This window comes from Mustela putorius, unplaced genomic scaffold (assembly GCF_011764305.1).
Source record: "Mustela putorius furo isolate JIRA1106 unplaced genomic scaffold, ASM1176430v1.1 tig00003853_pilon_pilon_pilon, whole genome shotgun sequence".
Lineage (NCBI taxonomy): Eukaryota > Metazoa > Chordata > Mammalia > Carnivora > Mustelidae > Mustela > Mustela putorius.
This window is the reverse complement of record NW_025422005.1, coordinates 4,276,733-4,299,300: the sequence shown is the minus strand read 5'-3', so window position 1 is coordinate 4,299,300 and position 22,568 is coordinate 4,276,733. Positions and strand designations below refer to the sequence as shown.

General features: G+C 47.9%; 1 protein-coding gene across 17 annotated transcripts in view; it reads right to left on the bottom strand.

Moving 5' to 3' along the window:
- Positions 1-21,030, bottom strand: part of CAMTA1 (calmodulin binding transcription activator 1) — an 813,334-nt gene extending 792,304 nt beyond the window's left edge. For 3 of the 17 annotated variants that reach the window (XR_006601641.1, XR_006601640.1, XM_045063680.1), the window contains exon 1: positions 20,818-20,958. Coding sequence is in view for 13 of the 17 variants with exons in the window: in XM_045063680.1 (XP_044919615.1) it covers positions 20,818-20,862 (45 nt within the window). In the remaining 4 variants the exon portion in view is untranslated. Of the gene's footprint in view, positions 1-20,817 lie in introns of all 17 variants that reach the window. The other 14 variants (XR_006601642.1, XR_006601643.1, XM_045063681.1 and 11 more) reach the window with 6 other exon arrangements.
- Positions 21,031-22,568: the final 1,538 nt, after the last annotated feature.

Below are 22,568 nucleotides of genomic sequence, written 5' to 3'. Positions count from 1 at the left end.
AGAAGGGGGAAAGGATACCTAGAAATTGACAGATCGTTAGAAGCAAAAGAGGGACAAGGGACAGCAAGGACAGATTTTTCACAAACAATAAAAACTGGATACAAGGGCTTGAAAGGTACAGCAGTTTGGGGTCATTTATCACAAAAGCAAACACTACTCTACAGGCCCTAAAAATAGCACAGTATTAAATAAAGCCCAGTTCAATAACTTAGGTACAACATAACAAACCATGTTAACAAGCAAAATGTACATTAAAGTCCGCACATCCTACTGAACCTGGGGCTGGGGGAGAAGGCACAGTTTAACAGCTTTGTCTGCACACCACTCTACATCCAATAAAACACTTCCATGTGAGTTACCTCGCTAACATCCTATGGCAAGCAAGGCAGATGCCACCACTGACCAAGAATCTGGTGGTAAATTATCCAATTTTAGCAAGGCAGGAGGGTTTATCGGTGGCAATTATAACTCAGTCTGTTAATCTGTCTAACAGGAAAGAGCTCTTCAAGAGGCACCTACACACCTTGTTAAGGGACAGAGAGAGGACAGGGAAGGTCTCCTGCGAAATGTCACCAACAACTGTATCCGAACACTCACCTGGACCTCCACCTCCAAAACTTCCCATCCTGCCATTTGCATCCTACAGGCCTCTTTCTGAAGAACAGCCCTATGCCTTCTCGTGCCATTGTCCCTCCGCACTGTGGTGGACAAATTCTATGGTGGACCCTCCATGACCCCGTCTCTTGATGTTAAACATTTAACACTCACCCTTGTGTAACCCCTACCCTTGAGTGTGCAGCTGAACTAGTGACCTCCTCCCGCCCCACAGGTCAGGGCACAGGTGACAGGATATCACTTCCGTGATCAGGCAGCACAGACAGTGCCTTCTGTCTGGCTAGCAGACTCCCTCCCTTGCTGGCTCTGAGAAGCAAGCTGCCACAGCCGGAGAGGGCTGTGGGGCCGGGAACGGAGGCCTTCAGTGTAACTGCCCACAGAAAAGGGAATCCTTCAAACCGTGTGGACTTGGAATTCCGAGTTTCCTCCCACAGTCGAGCCTTCAGATGAGACCACAGCCCTGGCCAAACCCATTGGCTGCAGGCTGCGAGGCAGGAGACGTAGCAGAGCCCTAACTGAACTTAGGATCCACTGGATCATAGAATAAGGGTGCCCTGTTCTATGCCACTAGTACGTGGCAACCATGATAGCAGCAACAGATAATGTGTACCTCTGTGGTCCACCAGGTCCCAGGGACCGCTCTTCTCAGCTCAGACTTCATCTCTCGTGTCACTCTCGTGTTCATCAACACTCCACATTTATCACCACAGCCTCTGAAGGGATTATCTGCAGCCCCATCTCCTCATTCTTTCACCTCACTACCAAACTGACAAAATCGGTAACTTTTTCTAGTCGTCTTTCTGCCCAAACTCTCTACAGCATCACAACCTATAACCTCCTTCCAAACCTCTGCATGTATGTTCTTCTTATTCTATTACCTCTGACCTTTCTCTCTCAGTGGCCACTGGTCCTCTCCCCTCTGGTGGCACATTTCTTCTCCTACATCCCTTCTTCTCCCACGACAATTTCACTCACTACTATGTCTTCCGATTCTTTTGAACTGATTCATTCATTCAACCAAATGGCACTGCTCTTGGGCAAAGAAATGTAACAATGAGCAAGACAAAGCAGGTCTCTACTTTCACGGAGCTTATACGCTCTACCAGAGACTATGCCAGCGTATCTCTACTTGCCCCTCCAGGTCTACCACCTGCCCTGTGCCAAGGAGGCTACTCCATCACCAGGGCCCCCTTCCCCTCTGAGAGTTCAATAATGAAGAAAAAAATGCAATGCAATTTTGGACCCACATTTGAAATGTCATATTGTTTAGGTATTGCATCTAAAAGATTACCGATACATTTGTATCCAGTCTCCCAAAACACGTCCTCCTGGACTGCCTATCTTGGCTAGTGACCTTCCCTCACCTCCGCTGTGGAGGCTCAAAAGCTGGGAGTCCCGTTCAGCTATTCTCATCCTTTAAGGCCCACAAGACTCTGTCTCTCACACACACAGATAGCTCAGTCACACTTGATCTTTTCTGCTACGGACACTCTTGCCGGAAGCTACTTTCTCCCAGAGCCAGCCCTTCTTCTTCTTCATTCATTCACTCATTCAACCAACAGACATTTACTAAACCCATTCCATGTGCCAGGTACTGCAGTCTCTGCCTAAAGATGCCTAATGGAGGGAGAAAGAGAAATAAAGAGGCAACTTCAATACAAATTCAAATGTGCTTACATGAGAAAACCGCAGTGCTGCGGGTGCACACAGGAATGGCACGCAGTCCCATGTGAAAAGAGAGGGACGCTCAAAGGCGCTTCTTAGACAAGCTCCCTGAAGCTGAAACCCAGAGCACGAGGAAAGCCGGCAGAGCGGAGCACATGTCTGAGTTTGTGTACATGTATGCTGGAGGAAGGTACAGCTTCTCAGTCCAGACAGTGGCAATGTCCAAGTACAAAAGAGAAAACATTATGCCCCCACCAATCAGAATCTACAAAAACGTCACATGGCCGGAGACTGGCCAGGAAGCTGGAGACGTAAGCAGGAGGCCCTTCTTAGCAACTTAAAGGAGAACTGACTTTATCCAGTCAATCCCACTCTACTGTTAAAGGTAAAAACAAAAACAAAAACAAAACAAAACTCTCAAAGCCTCTCCCAGAGCAGACAAAATAAAAACCAGACTCTGCAGTCTGACTCTCCAACCCCCTACACCCTGACCCCTCCCTACTTTTCCAGGCTCATCTACCCACATACACACAGCATTCCAGCCGCCCCTTGTACTCTCCTGGCTCTGTGCCTTTTTGTTTCACTCCCTCTGCTCGGAATTTCTCCTCCAACTACCATGTTTGCCTGTCAGTGATGCCAGGTCAAATTCTACCTCCTTCAAGAAGTCTTCCCGGCTCCCCCCAGTGCCTGATGACAGCATTCTGTATGACTTGCCTTGAATCAGTCACATCCATACCTGCTCCTCTGCAGACCAGAAGCTTCTGGAGTATGTATGGACTGAAGTGAATCCCAATTCCAAAGACTAGGAAAAATGTTCAGGAAAATATTCACTTTACTAGTCCTGCATTCCTAAGTAATCAACGATGGAAAAATGACCCCCCCAAAATTATTATTTTTGGATTCTATAAATACAATCAATCAAAAGCCTAAATTTAAATTTTCATTTAAGTATTTCTAAATAAAAATGGTTATGCACTCCCTCAAAGGATTAAAAAACGTTACATAAATAAGCTCAGAAGGGTTAAGTTACTTGCGCATTACAGGGCACTTAAGGGGCAGAGTCAAGTCTCCACATGCTCTTTCTCAAAAGCTATATATTTAAAAAAAAAAAAAAAAAAAGAATATAACCAGCTCATCCGATTACCAGAAACTTATTTTCCTCATTCTTCCCTCAATTAATTCCCATTTTCCTCCAGAGCTCAGCTCAAGAAGACTCCCCCAATCCTGCAGGTCAGTCAAATCCCTTTATGATACACTCGCCTTCACAGCAGAGTTCTTCATGGCACGCCACACCTTTACTGTCAGTTTCCCAGCCAGGTCCATGAAGACAGAAGCCGTGTGTGTCCTCTGTGCCTGGCAACTTTTTTTTTTTTTTTTTAAGATTTTATTTATTTATTTGACAGACATAGATCACCAGTAGGCAGAGCGGGGGCGGGGCGGGGGGTGGGGGGGGCAGGCTCCCTGCTGAGCAAACAGCCCAATTTGGGGGGTGAGGGGCTCAATCCCAGGATCCTGAGATCATGACCTTAGCCAAAGGCAGATGATTAACCCACTGAGCCACCCAGGCAGGCACCCCATGGCACTTTATTTTTACTTGTTAAGTAACCAAACGGATGTAGGAGAATTAACAATAACTGATGGTCACAAGGCCCCCACAGGACTTCGAGACCCTAAACTATCTTCTGACAGACGTGACAATAACAATTACATAAATTTTAATATCACAATCTCATTGTAATATGCTCTAACTCTTGAGTAACTAAATATTCGTATCTGGGATCTGTTAATTCTCTATTAATCATGCGTGTTACGCAGAATACCACATCTTTTTCAAATCATGCAAGGTATCAGCAAACTTTCACACCGAAAAAACACAAACCCAAGCCAACTACAGCTTAAACGAATAGCTAATTGTTCTCCTGGAACCTGAAGAGTCCAATTCCAGCCTAACATTGAATTACAATGTTTCCACCAAGACGGCCTACTATATTAATAAATTAAAACAATATTCTTTTTAAGGTAAGATGCTCTGCTGCTTGAGTTACCAGCAGTTCCCAAAGCAAACAGCAGAGCTGGATTCATAAAAAGTATTTGAACTCCCCAAGTTGACCCACAGATTTAACATAATCCCTATTGATATCAAAACTGCTTTTTTGCAGAAACTGACAAGCCAATCCTAATATTCACATGGCAATTCAAGAGAACCAGAATAGCCAAAACAATCTTGAAAGAGAACAGGGTTGGGGGACCAACACTCCCCAATTTCAAAATGTAATTACAAACTTAACCGTAACTTAACCAGTAATCAAGACAGTGTGGTACTGGCATGAGAATGGACATACATATCAATGGATCAGAATCAAGACTCCCAACTGAAATCCATATGCTTCTGGCACACTGGTGTTTGACAAGAATACCTAGAAACTGCAGCAGGGAAAGTACGGTCTTTTCAACAAATGAGGCTGGGACAACTGGATATCCACATGCAAAAGAATGAAGTTGGAAGCCTTCCTAACCTCACAAAATGACAAAAATTAACTCAAAATGAATCGCAGACCTAAATGTAAGAGGTAAAACTATAAATCTCAGAAAACACAGGTATAAATCTTTATGACCTTCAGTTAGGCAACAGTTTCTTACTTACGACACCAAAGGCCCAAGCAACAGAAGAAAAACCAGATCCACTGAACTTGAAACTGAAAAATTTTCGTGCTTCAAAGGACACTATCACAAAAGTCAAAGAACAATCCACAGAGTGGGAGAAAATATCAGCACATTGCACATCTGGTAAGGGACTGATATCCAGAATATACAAAGAACAGCTACAACCCAAAAGCCAAACGACAAAGAACTCAAGTCATAAGTGGATAAAGGACTTGAACAAACGTGTCTCTAACTCTAACTCATCTACACAATGGCTGATGAGCACGTGGAAAGATGCTGAAGTCATTACCCATTAGCAAAATGCAAATCAAAACCACGAGAAGATACAACTTCATATGTACAAGAACAGCTATAATCAAAATAAGTGTTAGCAAAGATGTGAAGAAACTGGAACCTTCAAACACTGCTGGTGGGAATGTAATATGGTGCAGCCACTTTGGAAAACAGTCTGGCAGTTCCTGAAAAGTTAAACACAGAGTTACCTCATGACCCAGCAATTCCACTCCTGGGTATATACCCAAGGAAACCAAAAACATACATCCACTCAAAAACATGTATGCAAATGTTCAGAGTGGAATTATTCACAATAGCCAAAAAGTAGAAATAACTCAAATGCCCACCAACTGATGAATAAACAAAATGTATTGTAACTGTAGAGTACTGTATTATTCCCCCATAAAAGGAATGAAGTTCTCATATATACTACAACATAGACATACCTTAAAACCACTGTACTTTGGGAAAGAAGCCAGTCATAAAAGGCCATACATTGTAGGATTCCATTTATATGAAATGTCCAAAAAAGGCACATCCATAAAGACAGAGAGTAGATGAATGATAACCTAGAACAGGGAGGAGGGAGGAATGGAGAGTTGCTACTAATAGGCAGAGGTTTTCTTGTGGAGTAGTGAAGATGTTCTAGAATAAGATAGTGGTGACGGTTGCACAACTCTGTTAATATAATAAAAACCACTAAACTGTATATTTTAAAGGGTGAATTTTGAATTCTATCATAGGTGAATCAGATCTCAATAAAGTTATTAAAAAAAGAATCAAAAAAATAAAATAAAAAAGAATCAAATCCCTTTAACTACTAAAAACTACTTTGATGGTTTTATGTTTCTTTAAAACATTATATACTAGGCGCCTGGGTGGCTCAGTGGGTAAAGCGTCTGCCTTCGGCTCAGGTCATAATCTCAGGGTCCTGGGATCGAGCCCCGCATTGGGCTCTCTGCTCAGCGGGGAGCCCGCTTCCCCCTCTCTCTCTGCCTGCCTCTCTGCCTACTTGTGATCTCTCTCTCTGCCAAATAAATAAATAAAATCTTAAAAAAATAAAAAATGAAACATTATATGGGTGCCTGGGTGGCTCAGTCGGTTAAGAGTCCAACTCTTGATCTCAGCTCAGGTCTTGATCTCGGGGTCATGAGATGGAGCCCCACATCAGGCTCCATGCTGGCATTGGAGCCTACTGAATCAATCAATCAATCAATCATTACATACATTACTCTCTTGTTAAGCAGAACATACTAAGTACTGCTTTTCTCAATATACTCAACGGTCATCACCATGAGGCGTCCATCAGTAGGCAGCTGCAGAGCACTGAGGGCATGCGCACTGCAGGCCCCTTACAGCCGTGCCCCTGCCAGCATGATAAACCAAGAAAAACCAGCTCTGGTCTGGACAGATCAAGGAAAAGCCAAACAAGTGTGCGTCCCGATGGCCACACACCCCTAAAGAGAGGCCGTTCTGTTTCCTTCCCCCAAACCACATAGCGTCTCCCTTTCTCACTAAGGATGCATGTTTCCAGGCTGTCCAGTGGAGCAGTTCACAGCGCAGAGAACAGGGAGGAAGCCCACCCAAGCATGTGACCAGTGGAAAACCTCAGATGACACGGACATCTCAAGCTGCCTTACTCTACCCGAGAACCACACAAGGCAAAGACCGACCACTGGTCACAGCACGGGTCCTGCGGCGGCTCCGACGCCAGGGGCTGACTTACTCCGCACACACTTCGGCGGGCAGGCTGAGGACGCCAGCTTCCTATCTGCAGCTACCGTGAGCATTTTGTCTTCTAAAAGTTTACTCCCGAGAGCAACCGAACAAAAGAAGTCCATCTGGGAGTCAACAGCCTTTCTCCTTACGCTAACCGAGACAGAACTGGAGATGCCAGGGCCCGGTGCGACAGAACCTTCTCACACAATCCCCTCCGCCCGTCTGAGCAGTCCGCAGACCCTAACCACCGATAGGCCCTAACCAACCCTCCTTCCTCCGCCAGGCCAGGACGAACACCTGGCCGATGGAAACAGAGCGACTGGCTGAGGAGTCAGTCCAATTCTCCGTCTTGAGTATTCCCACTACGAACCCTCGGGACTGGAGCCCGGCAATGGCGAGCACTGGCCCATGCAGGAGCCAAGCTTGGAGCCACAACAGGCTATGGTGGAACAGGGAAGCCACATCCAAGCAGAGAGCTCATCCGCGAGGAGAAACACAGGGAGCAGCAGAGCTGGGAGCCGTCGCATCCCAGCAGAGACCCCAGCACAGCCCACAGGGTCTCCGGAGGAAAATCCTCCTACCTCGGAGTCTCCAGGCGCAGCTCCCGAACCGTCTGGCTGCACTCCCGTTTCTGTCCTGGGAGGCAGAGAGCGCTCCTAGCTCTTAGACAGAAACCACCTTCCCCGAACTAACCTCAACGGCTTGTGTTCCCTGCCCTCAAAACGGCTCTAAAGTAGGGCCCGTTACCTCTGTGACATCAAGGGTCCTAGCATCATTCACTTTCCTGTAGAAATGAACTCAGGGCCTGATTACCATCAGGTACTTACTCTGTGTGTCTGTGTTTGAGAGAGAGATTCTGACACATTATTTAAGGCACAACGCCTCACCTTGGGATAACAAAAATATTGTCAAATATTTACTGTAAGGACCTTAAAGCTACTTTTCTCGTTAGGTTTTGAACCCACCTGGAGCGTGGTGTGTGTGCCTGTGTGTGTGTAGTAAACTAAACCTAAAACTTACCAATTAACCCTCTTTGAGGACACCATTTAGTGGCATTAAGTACATTCACACGTTGCACACTGTCACCACTCACCATTGTTGAATTTTAAAACCATTCTGAAAACCATGACTTGTCCATTCTTTCTAAACAAATGGTCTCTATTTATGCTCCTTCACCAAATGATAAGGGCAAAGCAGCTCATGGAGGTGGTGCTGAGGCCGGCCGGTGAAGCAGGTAGCAGGGAACACCCACAACCACTCTGGGCAGCACCAGAACAGCTAAATCCAGACATGGCCACGGAGGCTGGAGACTAAAAATCCCTGGAGAGGACAGATAACAGCTGTCAAGGATACTCAGCCAGCCAGAAAGGTTGCCACTATCACCAGATTTGCATCAGAAGACACCCGGACAGGCAGCAATGGGTCACATGTAGAATAATCAGGCTCTGTAGAGAAAGACGGATATTCCCTGCCTCCCAGGACGCTTGGAATAAATCTCTGGGCCTTGAATTTGGTCAAGTAATCTATGATCAATTTCTAGAGGACCCCTAGGAAGATAAACAAGTACTTCAAAATTGTTGAGTGCCCACTCACCACCTTCTGCTTGTTATAGCTTTCTTTTCAAACACAATGGCCACTATCAATAAAATTAAATCAGGAAGAAACCTCCATCAGAAGCTCTGTCAAGGCAAATGATACAACCGGCACATTTCCTAACAGCAAAGACAGTAAGGATAGGGCAGAGAATGTTGACAACACCAGGAACTTTAACTTGCCCCTCAGTACTTTTAAATATGAAAAAAAACCCTTCTAAAACCAAATGAGGGCGCCTGGGTGGCTCAGTGGGTTAAGCCGCTGCCTTTGGCTCAGGTCATGATCTCAGGGTCCTGGGATCGAGTCCCGCATCGGGCTCTCTGCTCTGCGGGGAGCCTGCTTCCTCCTTTCTCTCTGCCTGCCTCTCTGCCTACTTGTGATCTCTCTTTGTCAAATAAATAAATAAAATCTTTAAAAAAAAATAAAATAAAATAAAATAAAAAAATAAAACCAAATGATGTTCGAGGCCTCTCCAAATGCCAGGCCTGCAGCATATGGAAGAGTATATCCAGGAGAAGATCTGTTCGATTGATTTTAGCAGACTCGCCAAAACTCCCCAATCCACGAGTTTCTATTTGTTTTTGTTTTTTTAAGATTTGATTGATTGATTGATTGATGTGAGAAAAAGAGAGGGCCTGAGCAGTGGGGAGAAGCAGAGGGAGAGGGACAAGCAGACTCTGCACTGAGCACAAAGCCTGACACAGGGCTCCACCTCATGACTCCGAGGTCATGACTTGAGCCAAAATCAAGAGCTGGATGCTCAACGGACTAGGCCACCCAGGTGCCCCTCCACGCATTTCTTAACAGAAGAGTCATGTTTACTGAATTACTGGCAATCCATACATTTCATAAAAGTTTTATCAACCAAGTCCAGAAAATACAACTAGATAAATATAAGTAAGACTACCTTAAACATAAAAGTCTGGGTTAGCAGACACCTCTTCACCTGTAATCATGTCATGCAAGTCTCCTTCTCCCAACTGTGCACTCTCCTCCACATTAGAGAGCTGAATGTGTCCTAGGGAACAACCAAGCAGAAGGAACATTTCTGAGCTGTGTATCCTTAACAAATTTAGTCATTTTTTTCCATTTTTTAAGGTAAACATTTATGACGGGGATTAGACCTAAAAAATCAAGGCCTCTACATACGCCAGGAAGAAGGCCCTTCGGTGACCACTGCTCACATTCCTCCTCCACAGCCTGAGCCAACAATAGGAATTCTGGACCTGGAGCAAGTACCTCAAAAAGAGGAGACACGGTCACACAGGACAGAGCAGCTGCGCTCCAGCGAAGCAGCCGACGGCAAAGCCCTGACATCCGACTTCACCGTCTATCAGCCTAAGTCAGGACGAGAAGAGACTTCGGAGTCAGCACCAGGACAACCCTCTCCCCAACACATGAATCGTCTCAAACTTATTATCAACCAACTCGGCGCACAAGACCTCGAGTCAGGGAAAGCAGGATGAGAAGCTGTGCCAGGTCCAAGAGTGATGAAGGAGAACCTGGTGAGAAGAGAGGGCTGCGGGAGCCCGGGGATGAGGCTTCTAGCCCGGGGCCCACGCAAGCGGCGGCCAGAACAGCAGGAATCACCCGTCAGCTGGGCTCCCCGGTGCCACCGGCCAGGTTCCCAGCTGCGACAGAGAAGAGCAAGAGCTGGGGGCCACCGGCGGGCGTGGGCTAAAAGCCACGCAGGACACCCAAACACCCAAAGCCTTTCGGAGCGGAGGACTCATCTAGCAGTGCTCGGTCCGGGACCCGGCAGAAGCGCGGCCAGGCTGACAGCACGCGGTCACCGCGCGGCCCGAGCGCTGACGTCAGACCCCGCAAGTGTCCGTCAGTCCTGCAGCAGAACACAGTGGTGAACGTTAGGGCACGTCTGCAGAGACCCTCTGCCATGAGACACTCCTTTCTTCAACAGTGTTTGCAATCAGATTCCTTCGCAGAAATTCTATAGAAATAATTTTTAAATGTCTTCGTTCTGAGGGAAAATTATGATAAACACGAAGTCATCTTCAAATGCTTGTTCACATCTACTTGCTCTTCTTCTCTTCGAGCACCTAAGGACAGAGGACGAAGCTCAACGACAGACCACGCGTCTCTGCTCCCGGTCAGCCAGCGCGACCTAAAGGAGCCTGAGCCAGCGAGGACGCGGGAGACGCCACCCCTGAGTAGCCACGGGGTTGACGCCGCCGCCTCGCCGGCAGCACGAGGCGCCGGTCAAGATGGCCGCCGCCTGCCTCAGCCACTGCAACCACACGCTGCAGCCGAGCCACACGGGTTTCTAAATAGAACACGCTTTATTTCCAAAGGTTTCTTGGCAATTAAATATCTAGAAAGTCAACAAACCCCCGAGAAAGCAGAGAAAATGAACTTTCTGAAAGCTCACCATTCATCAACTACAGGAGGCTTGGAAGATGCCACACGCTGGAGGCTCAGCCTCAAACCCGGCCCTACAGAGGAACACTCCGAATAAGATTTCTGCAGGAACTGCTCCGTCGCAGTGCGAAATGACAAGCAGCGACCTCCCTGCAGGAGGACCGGGGGTCCACAGCGAGAGGGAGTCCCCGGGCGTGCGCTGGCCGCCCGCGGGGAGAGGAGCCGGGCTCCGACCCCCTCCCCGGCGGGCCGCGGGTACAGAACAGCAGCTCCGCAGCGGCTGGAAAGCTAAGTCCCCAAGTCCCCAGCAGCGGAGTTGCCGAAAATATTTCAAGAACAACAGCGCGCCCTCCTCCCCCGCCCCCCAAAAGCATCCAAACGCATTCCAGAAGCCTTCGGAGTAGAACCTAACTTAATGCCGGGCCTCACCTCTCTGCAACAGAGCAGACGCTCCAGTGCACCCGAGTCACCGCCGAAAACACTACTTTCTACCAAAGGAGCCTCAGCAGAGTGCGCCGAACTTCGGGGAGAACCAAACTGTAGTGTCAGTGTGCTCACCACGCAGCTCACCCACAAAATCATGAGGTAATTAAACCGACTGTTTTTAGGTTTCAATCTGTTTCGCCAGAAATCCTGTCCAAGCTACACTGATGGAAATCAGCAGGAGCAACCAGAGCTCCATCAAAACAGCCCCGTATCTTATCTTCTGCGTTACCTTTTATCGCTGATTTACGGGCTGACTAATGGTAAACTGATCTGTGCAGGTGCCAGAAGTCAGCTCAGGAATACAAAACGAGAAAAGAGAGTTAGAAGAGCAAATTCATGAATGAAAATGCTGACGTCACAGTTCAGCTCCCAGCAGAGCTCAGGGGAGTCTGTGAAGAAACAGTGGACCTTTTGGGATGTTAAATCAGCACTCATTTAGGAAAGGAGATGAAAGACAAGAAGCCCTTGCTCAGGACAGGGAGGAAAAAAACAGAGAAAAAGAGAAAAAGCGGTATTGACCTTGTCCCCAGACCAAAAATGAAAACCGCACAATGTGTACGCCACAAACAAGCATAACTTCTAAACCACGGAACAGCTTCATGGTCTCCTTAAAAGTAGTATTTTATAAAAATATGGTTAGCGCGTCTCTAAATAAGTAAAATACAGTCCCATCCCCACCTTAAATCTTCCTCCATCACATTCAAAAAAAGAGCACATGATAACAGTTTGAGTTCTTCACTGAAAATTACCTGGTACTGCCACACACCACACCTAATTTTAACCAATTCTGAATATAATGGGGTGGGACTCAATGACCTCAGGCAAGCTACTAGAATTTTTATGTGCGAGGGGAGAAAAAAAACGCTTTTATCTAATGATGTAATATAAACTAATAAAAAAAGAGATTATAAAAATTTGATTTACTTAGAACTATTAAAAGCGGCTAGTGGTGTGGATTGTTCACATTTTTCATCTCTTGGCAGGGCTGAAAATACAACCAGTAATACAAACTTATGTAAAGTTTAGGCACGATTTCCCAAAATCCTTTTACTAAGGACCCGTAAGTCACTGATTCCTAGATGCCTAACACTTCCCAGGAAATTTATTACATTATTACATTCTTAGAAAATAAGTGACCCCCAGATCCTTGATAACCTCTGCAAAGCACAACACTACAAGGACATCCTCTCTTCCTTACCATTCATATGGCTTAAAATAGCCATTCACCCAAAATGGGATTTTTTTTTTTAATTTAAGCAATAAACAATTTTGCCAATAAACATTTTAAAAAGAAGATCTTATTAAGTTAAAATGCAAACATACCAGTTTTATCTGTAAATCTAAAATGTTAAAAGAGATCATCTCACATTTCCACCACAAATATCTTTGATAGAACATCACTACCCCCTTGTGGATTTGCAATAAAAAATCCTTATCTTTTATGTTCACTTTTTAAATATTTCATTCTGAACTTCCATTAAAGTTTACATTTTCTTCACTAAGGAGGGCTATTTTATTCCAATTACCTTTTTAAAAGAGAAAAAAACACCTAACATTTTAAAATAATCAATCCCATCAGCTTCTTTACCTTCTAAGCATCTCCATGTTGGGGAGTACTCTTCAGACAAGAACGGTGTGTGCCAATTTCAACATGGTACCCATGCCAACACCCCATTTTTCCTTAGGATATCCAAAATTACACTTCCTATCATCACTGCAGATGATCTTCAATGATAAATGGGTAATTTCTTCACTAGCACATCATTTTTCTATTTTATAATTTCACACTTTATACCAATTTCTTTTTATCGCTTCCAAATGGATTGATATCCAAGTACCCCAGAAAACCAATGGGGCACGTATGTCCTCAGAAATAACTTTCAAGAATTAAAAACCAAATCTGAGTTTCAAAACGATTAATTCTTGATTGTATTACTATACTTTCAAAAATGCTTCCTGGCACTCTAAATCAACTCCAATGAAGGGGAAAAAAAAACAACAACAAAAAAAGATAACACCTGTTTTTCAAAAATAGAAAGAAAGGCTTTGTTTTTCTCTCTTTGTTTTTTAGTTGCAGTTGTATCTGCAGATCATTCTAATAAAACACACAGATACATCTTGTTAAACGCATACTGTAAAAAAGATTAAATAAACTTAAACATCTGGTTTATCACGTGTTACAGACACCAGGCTTCACTTAGAGTAGAAATCGTCTCTAAAGCAATGTGTCAGCTACAGAGTAAGCCTGAGCCCTGCCTAGTCCCAGTGCCATTACTGGGCGTGAGCTCCCCATCTGCCCACAGACGGGGAACACAAAAGTAGGAAAACAGTAACTTACTATTATTATGAGAAGTAAAGCCCAGTTTTCGTTCCAATGGTTAGATGAAAATAAAGGAGGAAAACAACCCACTTTGCAAGTGTTCTTAAGTAACTAAATACACAATCTCACCTTGGGGACAGGTAAGAAAAAAAAACGAAAGATACAATGTGTGGTCTGCAGCTAACTGACTGAAAAAGCTATGTGTTTCAGAGGCTCTCTCACACGGCTGCCCCACTGAATACTGTATACATAAAAAGCACCAATTAAGCAACACGTCCAAAGCTAGTGACACAAACTGTACAGCAGAGGCAGTCAGAGTTGGCCTTCACAGTTGGCTTTTTTTGGGATTTTGTTATGATTGTGGTTTGGGGATTTTTTATTGGCGGGGGAGGAGAGAAGGTAGGGGGAAGATACTTCAGATGACACTAGAAGTAAAATTAGTGGTGAGAGTAATGCCACTTAATTGGTCTCCAAGCAGTAACGTATTTAAAACCATTAAGAACTCAGATCCAAACAGTTCTTCAAGACACATCATTTTGTACACTTGGAACTACAGGACCACACTGCAGAGAACAGACCGAGGAACACAGCCCCAGATCAGCACATCTCCCTCGCAGTCACTTTCTGGGAAGTCTCAGGCAAGGATATATTACGTGACTTGAAAGGCCTGGCTAAATCTGAAAAAAAAAAATAAAATAAAACGTGACTGCACTTTCTCCAAATGAGTAAAGGACTCGTGTGTAAGAGAACATCCAACTCTATTAAGAATGACCAAAATACTAGGGTGAATGCAGAAGAATCATTTAAAAAATATCTCTGGCCATTCCGCCTTATGACACGTCTATCAGTTTAAAGTAAATAAACAATCTTCTAAAAAAAGAGAGAGAGACGAAAGGGAAGTAATATGGCTGACACTTGGCCTCTCTTTGCAATGGGGTACCTAGTATATTTCAGTCCAGGGTAATGAGCTAAAAAAATGCTCAGGAAGCACTACCAATCCTTATCCAAGGAGGCCCATGACCTTCCACACGCAATGGCGCTCAAAGCAGAAAGATGCAATACATCCGCAGAAATACACAGCCATCATACTGATGGGGGGGGGAGAAAACACCTTTTACTTTGTCCCTCCATATACAAAATCAGGACTGCTGCCTACTGTCAACATATACAGAGAAACACTGTCCTTACCAACACATGCCAAATACCATGGGAAGGAAGACCATCACATATGACAGAACGGCAACACATCTTAATGACAGGACTGATTGACACTATTTCCAAGGGTGGTACAAAATACAGGGATTGGATAATGTCTGGTCAACCTATATCCTGAACCTGATCGGGTGCACCAAAAAAAAAAAAGAAAAAGAAAAAGAAAAGCGGGGGGCGGGGGAGAAGAAGAAGAACAAGAGGAAGAAGGAGAGAAAGATTACACACTGTAACCTGCAAAAGAGAGTGAATGACCACGCAACCCTATTCATGCTATGTGCACAAACAAGGAGAACACAGGAACTCTCTCTGGTCTCACCCTCAAACACCAAAGACTACAGCTAATATGACAGTAACATTAGAAGACCCCCATTTCCTTGTGAATGAAGGTCCCAAATGAAGTAGTGTACTTGTTGGCTCTGCCCAAAGAAATTTATGATTATCAAGCCAAAGAGACAGAAGGAAAACTGGCTAAATGCAGCAAAAACAAATTTCCAAAATCCTACATGAGGAGTCCCAGATGCCAGAAGGACACAGTGTTTCACCCTGGGATGCTATGCCCTTACAAATACTACTATCAACCCTGGCCTTGTGGCTTAACCCCATTTCATCCCTCTAGCCTTAGGGAGACAGAGTGACGCTGCCCCTTACTACAGGACAAAAGGAACGGTGAGCATCACCCTTTAGTAAAGACAGAAAGACTACAAATACAATAGACCTGCAGGTACTTTTTTATAATAATAACAAGGGCAATAAGGAAACTTCTTCATATGGGAAAGAAAAAGAGGTAGGACTTAGGTCATCTGGAACATCAAAAACAGGCAGGATAAGTGATTCTAGAAGATACAGAACATTTTAGAAAATGATCTGTTATAATGGAAACAAACATCACCTGTCACCACAAAAAAACCTTCAGTCATATATTCACATGAATAAAGGACACTGCCAAACCACATACTGTAACAACCCTAAACGAGAGTTCTTAAGCGTGAAATACTAGAACTGGTTTCTACAAACATTGTGGAGGGGAAATCCGATTTAATACAGAATGAAAAAAAGTGCATTTCAGGTTAATTTCTTATTACTATTGTCATCATTCCGTATACCAAACCTATATCCAGAAATAATCAGAGGCAATTTACTCCCCCAAAAGACAAGACACAAATAAAAGTACCACAAAAGAAAGCATAAAGTATTAGAGGTCACATAATAAACAAAAGCAGTCATAATTTATATCAGATACCTAGCCTAAGAATGGTCACTACAATTAGGCATAAATTTAGATAGAACACTTGGCAGCAAAAATGTAACAGCATCTCCTACAGTTCTTACTATCTGAGGATATCAAACATACCAGTTTGTCCTAAGAGGAAATTATTTTTCTACCCCTTCCTCCTATAAAGGATGCATTTCATTTTATGTTCTACACAATACCTAGCACGTTCCATACAATACCTGGTATGCTGCTGTTCAAATGTTAAACAAGCATTCCAACCTACCGTCTATCTAAGTGACCTAAAAGTTAAGCCTAGCCATTTTAAAAGAAGATTGACCTTACTTTTTTCTACATACACCCTACACACAGTCTGAGGGAAAGCTGTTAAATGCCTCTCACGCTGCCTTCCACCCACTCCAACACCCCCAGTCCTACAGGGAGGGGTAAGAGTTCAGTGGGATAGTACACCACTTGAGTATATTTTTGTAAGATTACAATCCAAACAATTAAAGTTCAGAAAAGAATTCCTTAAAAGAATATATGAAAAGACAAGTATAAGAGACACTGAAATGTCATCTACCCTGAGAGACCTCAAACAGTCACACCCCACCACAGGTCCCTGCTCAGCGACTGTCTCCAGAATGAATGCACCCAGTGATGGAATACGGGGGCCAAAACAGCTTCTCTCCAGGACAAATTCAAAGGTCTCCCAAAGGAGGCAAAAGACACAACTACGAGGAGAAAGAAAGAGAATGTGAGAATCACCTTCTATTGCTTTTCCCAGAAGGAAATCGGGAAGAAGTACAACTGCACACAAGGAGGTATTTTCCTGAACGCTGGGAAGTTGGAAATGAAGAACGGGCCGCAGCAATGACAGAGTGGTTAAAAAAAAAGTTAGACCACAAGAGGGGCTATCTCAGAAGCAGTCAGAAAAACTGTAATCCCACCAGGCACATGTGCTACATCCAGCCCAAAAAGAGAACTAAAATAAGGCCACCTGACACTGAACAGGCTACTTCAGTGGCGAAGCCCAAACTCTAAAGAAATGGAAACACATGGGTAAGCAAGATGTATAAATACGTCTCGGAGAACAAGAGCAGCCCTACCCTTTCGGAAAGGAAACTCCAAACCAACCTGACCTTGAGTAGAGGCTGCTGTGCGCATGTCAACACCAGGAATCCGCTAACCATTGAGACAGATAAACCCAACATTTAGGAGCGGGAGAAGTCAAGTCTTCAAGAAGACAAGGGAAGACAGGCCCCATAAGTCACCCAACCTTTTCCGAAAAGCTGGAGGTGGAGAGAGAGTGATGTTCTAACAAAAAGATGTAAGAAAGAAAAGTCCTTAAGAGAACCCATCCTGGCAGGCCTAACGCCCAGAGAACAGCGTGCAATGGAAGAGGAAGAGGGAAAAGCTGATTTCCTGTAACCAATGGGGCGAATGACACAGAAAGCACAACCACATTTAACTCAAAGAGTCCAACTTTACACACTAACCTCAAGTGTGTTCCTGTAACCTTACATTGTCCTCCCACTGCCCGTTGTGCAGAACACCTGATTAGCAGAGGAGAGACCCAGGGAGGCAGTCGGCAGTAGGCAGAAGGACAGGAAAGGATCCACGACGGGAAGTGAGATGGGAACACTCACTCTCCTACGAACACCCCAACATCTACAGCAGGTACTCAACTCTCTTCTTCCAAAGGTCATTAATACCATACCCTAAAAATACACAATTCCATCAAGCTGAGTCTAGATACAGACACAATAACAACAGTATAAAAACTTAGAAAAAAGGGAAATGGAGCTTAAAAGCGCTACTTTGGGGCAGTGGGTTTTATGCCCACCAGGTAACTCCGTATTACCTGAAGGGCAAAGTCTCGAAGTCAAAGCCTAATGCTGACCAATTCTCCAAATCCCCTCACCTCCCTTCCTTGGTACTCCAGGTGGAGATTCCTTGCTCCAAAAATGCTTAATGGTCCAAATGCTCAGTCTGACGAGCTCGTTGGGGAGGATGAGGCTCCACACTCAGCCTGACAAAAAGTAAGACTTTTTGCTGCTGAGTGACAGCAGCGAGCAGCCATTCCGAGCTCAGTGAGGGGGGTGGGGCCCTACAGGAGGCTCCACCATGGCCCTGCCCCAGAGCCAAACCTGCAAACTGTGATACTCAGGACAAACCTGGACAACAGCCCCTCCCACCCTTCACGTGTCACAGGCCTTCCCAAAGGTACCTTTTCCTAATGTGTACAGCCTCTCTCAATTACTTAAATGGCCAAAATAAAACAGCGACATATTTATGGCTGCTCATTCCTAGTTCTGTCACAGAAACACATATTCTCATCCCCTCCTATGGATGCCCCAAATACATGAAACCTCTTTCCCATACCCAGCAGTAAAGACATCAAGATGAGAACTTTTCACCCTACGAAAAATCCAGCAGAGAATACTGCCCCTGAATTCAGAATGCCTAAGTTTGGGTGTACATCGGCAAGGCTGTACACTTCTTGTATTCGGGGACTTGGGGAACGTTCAGGATGTCATTCTGCTTATTCAGTACAGTACAAATGACAAATGAGAGAGTGGTAAAAATTGGCCATTTATCAATGAGCTTTCTGATTCTTCTAAACCTGAAGAGTTACCAACAACAGTAATATATATTCATACTGGTACACGTCAAGGTCCCTACGTACACGCAGAATGCAGAGCTAGCCATGTAACCCTTCCAACTTACAGTGTGTAAGTGACAGATGTGACTTTGTCTTTTAATGCATACCTACATGTGTATATATACAAACAAATGCATGGCATCGTGTTTTTCGCCAAAAGAGAACCAGAGCAGCAAAAAAAAAAAAAAAAAAAAATAGAAAGCACCCAAATTTTCCCCTCACCTGAAAGCTACAAGATTAAAAAAAAAAAAAAAAAAAATGTTCAGATCCCATGAGAGACAACACGAGGCCAAAGGAAGGTTCTAGTACAACAAGAAGCACACTAGCAACCCCTTCCCGAACGGCACGTGGGCGACATGAGTGTCTACACTCCCTTTTCTAGATGGAAAGGCATATGGCTTCTTCTTACCCAGCCAACATGGATACAATTTAAGAAAATCAGAAAAAGTCAAGGTAACAGGCTCACTAAATATGGCTGACTGGGAAACAGAAGCCATAAGGAGGATATGGGTTCTCTTAAAAAAGAAATGGGAAGTTTATTTCCAGGGAAGGTTCAAAAACTCTTGAATGCAGGATGTACATGTAAGTCAGGTTCTTACTGCACAGAAGACAGTGATGGGAACACCAAAAACAAGGGCACAAGACCACATTCTTGGTGGGGAAGCGTCAACTGGTGAACACTGTCCCTACCTCAGAGGCAAGAGTGAAATGGAAGCAAAAACGGATCCTTGGGTGATCACCATATCCCGCTCTTACCCAAGTACTAGGCACAATGGAAGCCCTGCCCTACATCTGATCAGGGCCCCTAGCCTCACCCGGACAAGAAACTCTGAGGACAGAGAACATGTTAGGGGCGCTAGCCAAATGGGGAAAGGAGCACTAGAATGTCCAGTTTCTCCCCTAAGAAAAAGAGGGCAAGTCAAAGGGTATTCAGGAAATGAGCTCACCCTAACCCGGGAAAGTGTGCAGAGAGTATGCCTAATCTGGAAGAAGTATCTGCTTTCCTATTTAGAAATGACTTCAGAGCTGCCCAGGCCCCCACGACCCCCTGCGTGAGAGAAGAACAGGGGGAGCCCGAGTCCCCTTGTCCTGGCTAAAGGGTCAGTAGATGGTGTGCGGAGGCCCCAAAAGATTGCAGAGAAGACAGGAGGCTGAGACAGACCCCTCTGCCAAAGAAGGATCAGGGTCACAGAAGGTAAAGGGCAAGGGAGTATGGAGAGCCTCACTTGCCATAGAAACGGAGACCCCACCCTCCTGGCTGTGAGGGGTGCAAGGGCAGGAGTAGCATGGGAACGGCTGCTAGGGGCGGGGATGCTGCGCAGGCCCCCTTCCCAGGCAGGGAAGGGGGAGGGGTCACACGAGGCCCTTCTGCCCGGGGACGCTCAGGAGGGGGTCCCCCTGGCGGGGAGAAGCACGGGGACCCCTGCCGTTCTGGGAGGCGCCCACGGGGCTCCAGGGTGATGCTGGACGGAGTCCGCCTGGCCCTGCCGCCCGAGAGCCACCGGCGGCGGGGCTGAGCGCCGACCGTGCCCCCGACGAGGACCGGCCCGGGGCAGCGGGGCGCGGGGCCGGAGGGGGCCTGAGGCGGATAAACTTTCCGCCCCGCGGCCCCCACCGGGCCCGGCTCGGGGGGCGGGGGCCGCGCCGGGCCCGGGAGCGGCGGGGATGCCCGGTCCGGGTGGGGGAGGCGCCGGCCCTCCCTCCGCCGGCTCCTCCTCCTCGCTGGGCCCGGCCCCCGCCCGCCGGCCCCCCGCCCCTCCGGCCCCAGCCCGCCCCCGGGTGGGGGTGTGCGGCGCCGCGCTCCGCCGCCCGGCGAGTCACCTCAGGACCCGGCCGCGCTCCGCCCCCCCACCCACCGCCCCCTCCCCGGCCCGGGGCGCCCGCCCGCCCGCCGCCGCCGCCGCCGCGCCCCCGCGCCCCCGCGCTCCCGCCCGGCGCCGCCGATGCCCGGGATGTCCGGCGGGGCCGGGTCCCGCCGCCCGCCGCGCCGTCCCCGGCCCCTCACGCGCCGGCTCTTACCTTCCGGCTTGTTTTCGGCAGCCATTTCCCCTCCGCGCGCCACATCCTCCTCCTCCTCGCGACCGGGACCCCGAGCGCGCGCCTCGTACCGCCGCCGCCGCCGGCCCAGCCACCCCGCCGCCGCCGCGCACCCGCCCTGGCCCCGCCCCGCGGCCCACGCACTGCGCCTGTTGGGCCGTGAGGCTGCCACTCATAGTGCCCGCCACCAATCGCCCCGCACCAGGGGTCTCACTACTCTCCGGGAGGAGCGTCCTATCCGCCCGGCCCATTGGCTGGTCACCACCCAACGGAATGAAAGGATTGGTCAAGAACCAACGCCCCCTCCCCACCCACTCCCAGGAAAGCCCGCCTTCCAGATCTAAACAAAGCTTCCCAGTGGCCAGAGCCGGAAAGAACTGCCCAGTTAGGACAGAGCCGACACGGAATATTTCCTCGAGGCCGAGACGTGGCGCTTTGATTGGGCGTTACTACAGTGTTTCCCAGGCCGTCCAGACCAATCAAAGGGGGTTCCCGGAACTCGGGAGCGGCGAAGGGAAGCCCCGCCCCCGAGCGTGACCGTCAGGAGGAAGGCGCTCGCTCATTGGCGCGCTGGGGCTTTTCCCGCGTGCTCCCGGGGCTGAAGGACGTTCCCGGGGAAGCCGCTGCCGGCGCGTGGGGTCCCTGTGGCAGTGGAGGACGCGGCGGGATCTCCGGAATCCCTCGGCCTGCCTCCGCCCGGCGGCAGCGGGGCCTGGGGCCCCGGGGCGGAGGTCGGCCGGGCGTCGTGCTCGGAGCCGGTCGGCCCGGGAGTCCGGGCGTCGCTGCCGGCCGTGGGGGAGGGGCGCGTCTCTCCAGGCCCCGCCCCTACCCCTCCCCCCCCGGCCCCGGCGCCCCGCCCCCCACCCCGGGCGCCCGCGCCGCCGCGGCCCCTCGCGCGGGTGCCCGGCCCGCCCGTGCCCGCCGGTGCCCGCCTTCCGCTGCCCGCCTCCGGTGTGCTCCGTTGTCCCCTTTTCTAGCGGCTTAAAATACTGAAACTTTATTTTGGTCACGTTGGCCATGTGACCCGCCGAGCCGATGACTCATAAGTGCCTGTCCCAGGATGAGGCCGCCGGAGGCAATCTCCGAGCCGCGCGGCCGCGAGGGCCACGCAGGCCGAGTCTCCTCCGTCCCGGGCGCACGGTCGGGGCTCTTCCCCGCGAAGCTGCCGGCGCCCGCCGCACGCGCACCGGGGAGGCCCGCCTGGGAGAGGTCGGGAGCCTCCTGCGGGGGACGGCCGCGCCGCCGCGGCTGCCCTGCAAGTCCGAGTCCGCCCCGCGCGCCGGCGCTCGGTGCACGGAGCGGCCCGGAGCCGCGCGAGGTGGCCGGGAGGGAGGGGCCTCGGGCCGGAGAAATTCAGCACCGGCGCACGTGGGCAGGCGGTGCCAGAAACAAAGGAGAGGGCAGACACCTCCGAGTTAGAGGGGGGAGAAAAGTTGCAGAAGCCGCAGAACTCCAGCCCCTCTGGGTGCGTCTGCGTGGCGGGCCGCGGGAACGTCTCCCTCCGCTGTGCAGAATCCGCGCGAGGTCCGGGTGGGAGGATTTGGGCGTTAAGATCTGAATGTCAAAGTGAATTCTGTGCGGGTCCTAACAACATGCGTTCTTTTCCTAGTGTTCACAAGTACCCAAGTCTCAAGTTTTCCAGAAATAAAGATGTCCCAAAAGAATGTTTTGTATTAGACACTTGCTCTTCAACAAACGTTAATTTCATGAGCTTCAAAAAATGCAAAATGTTG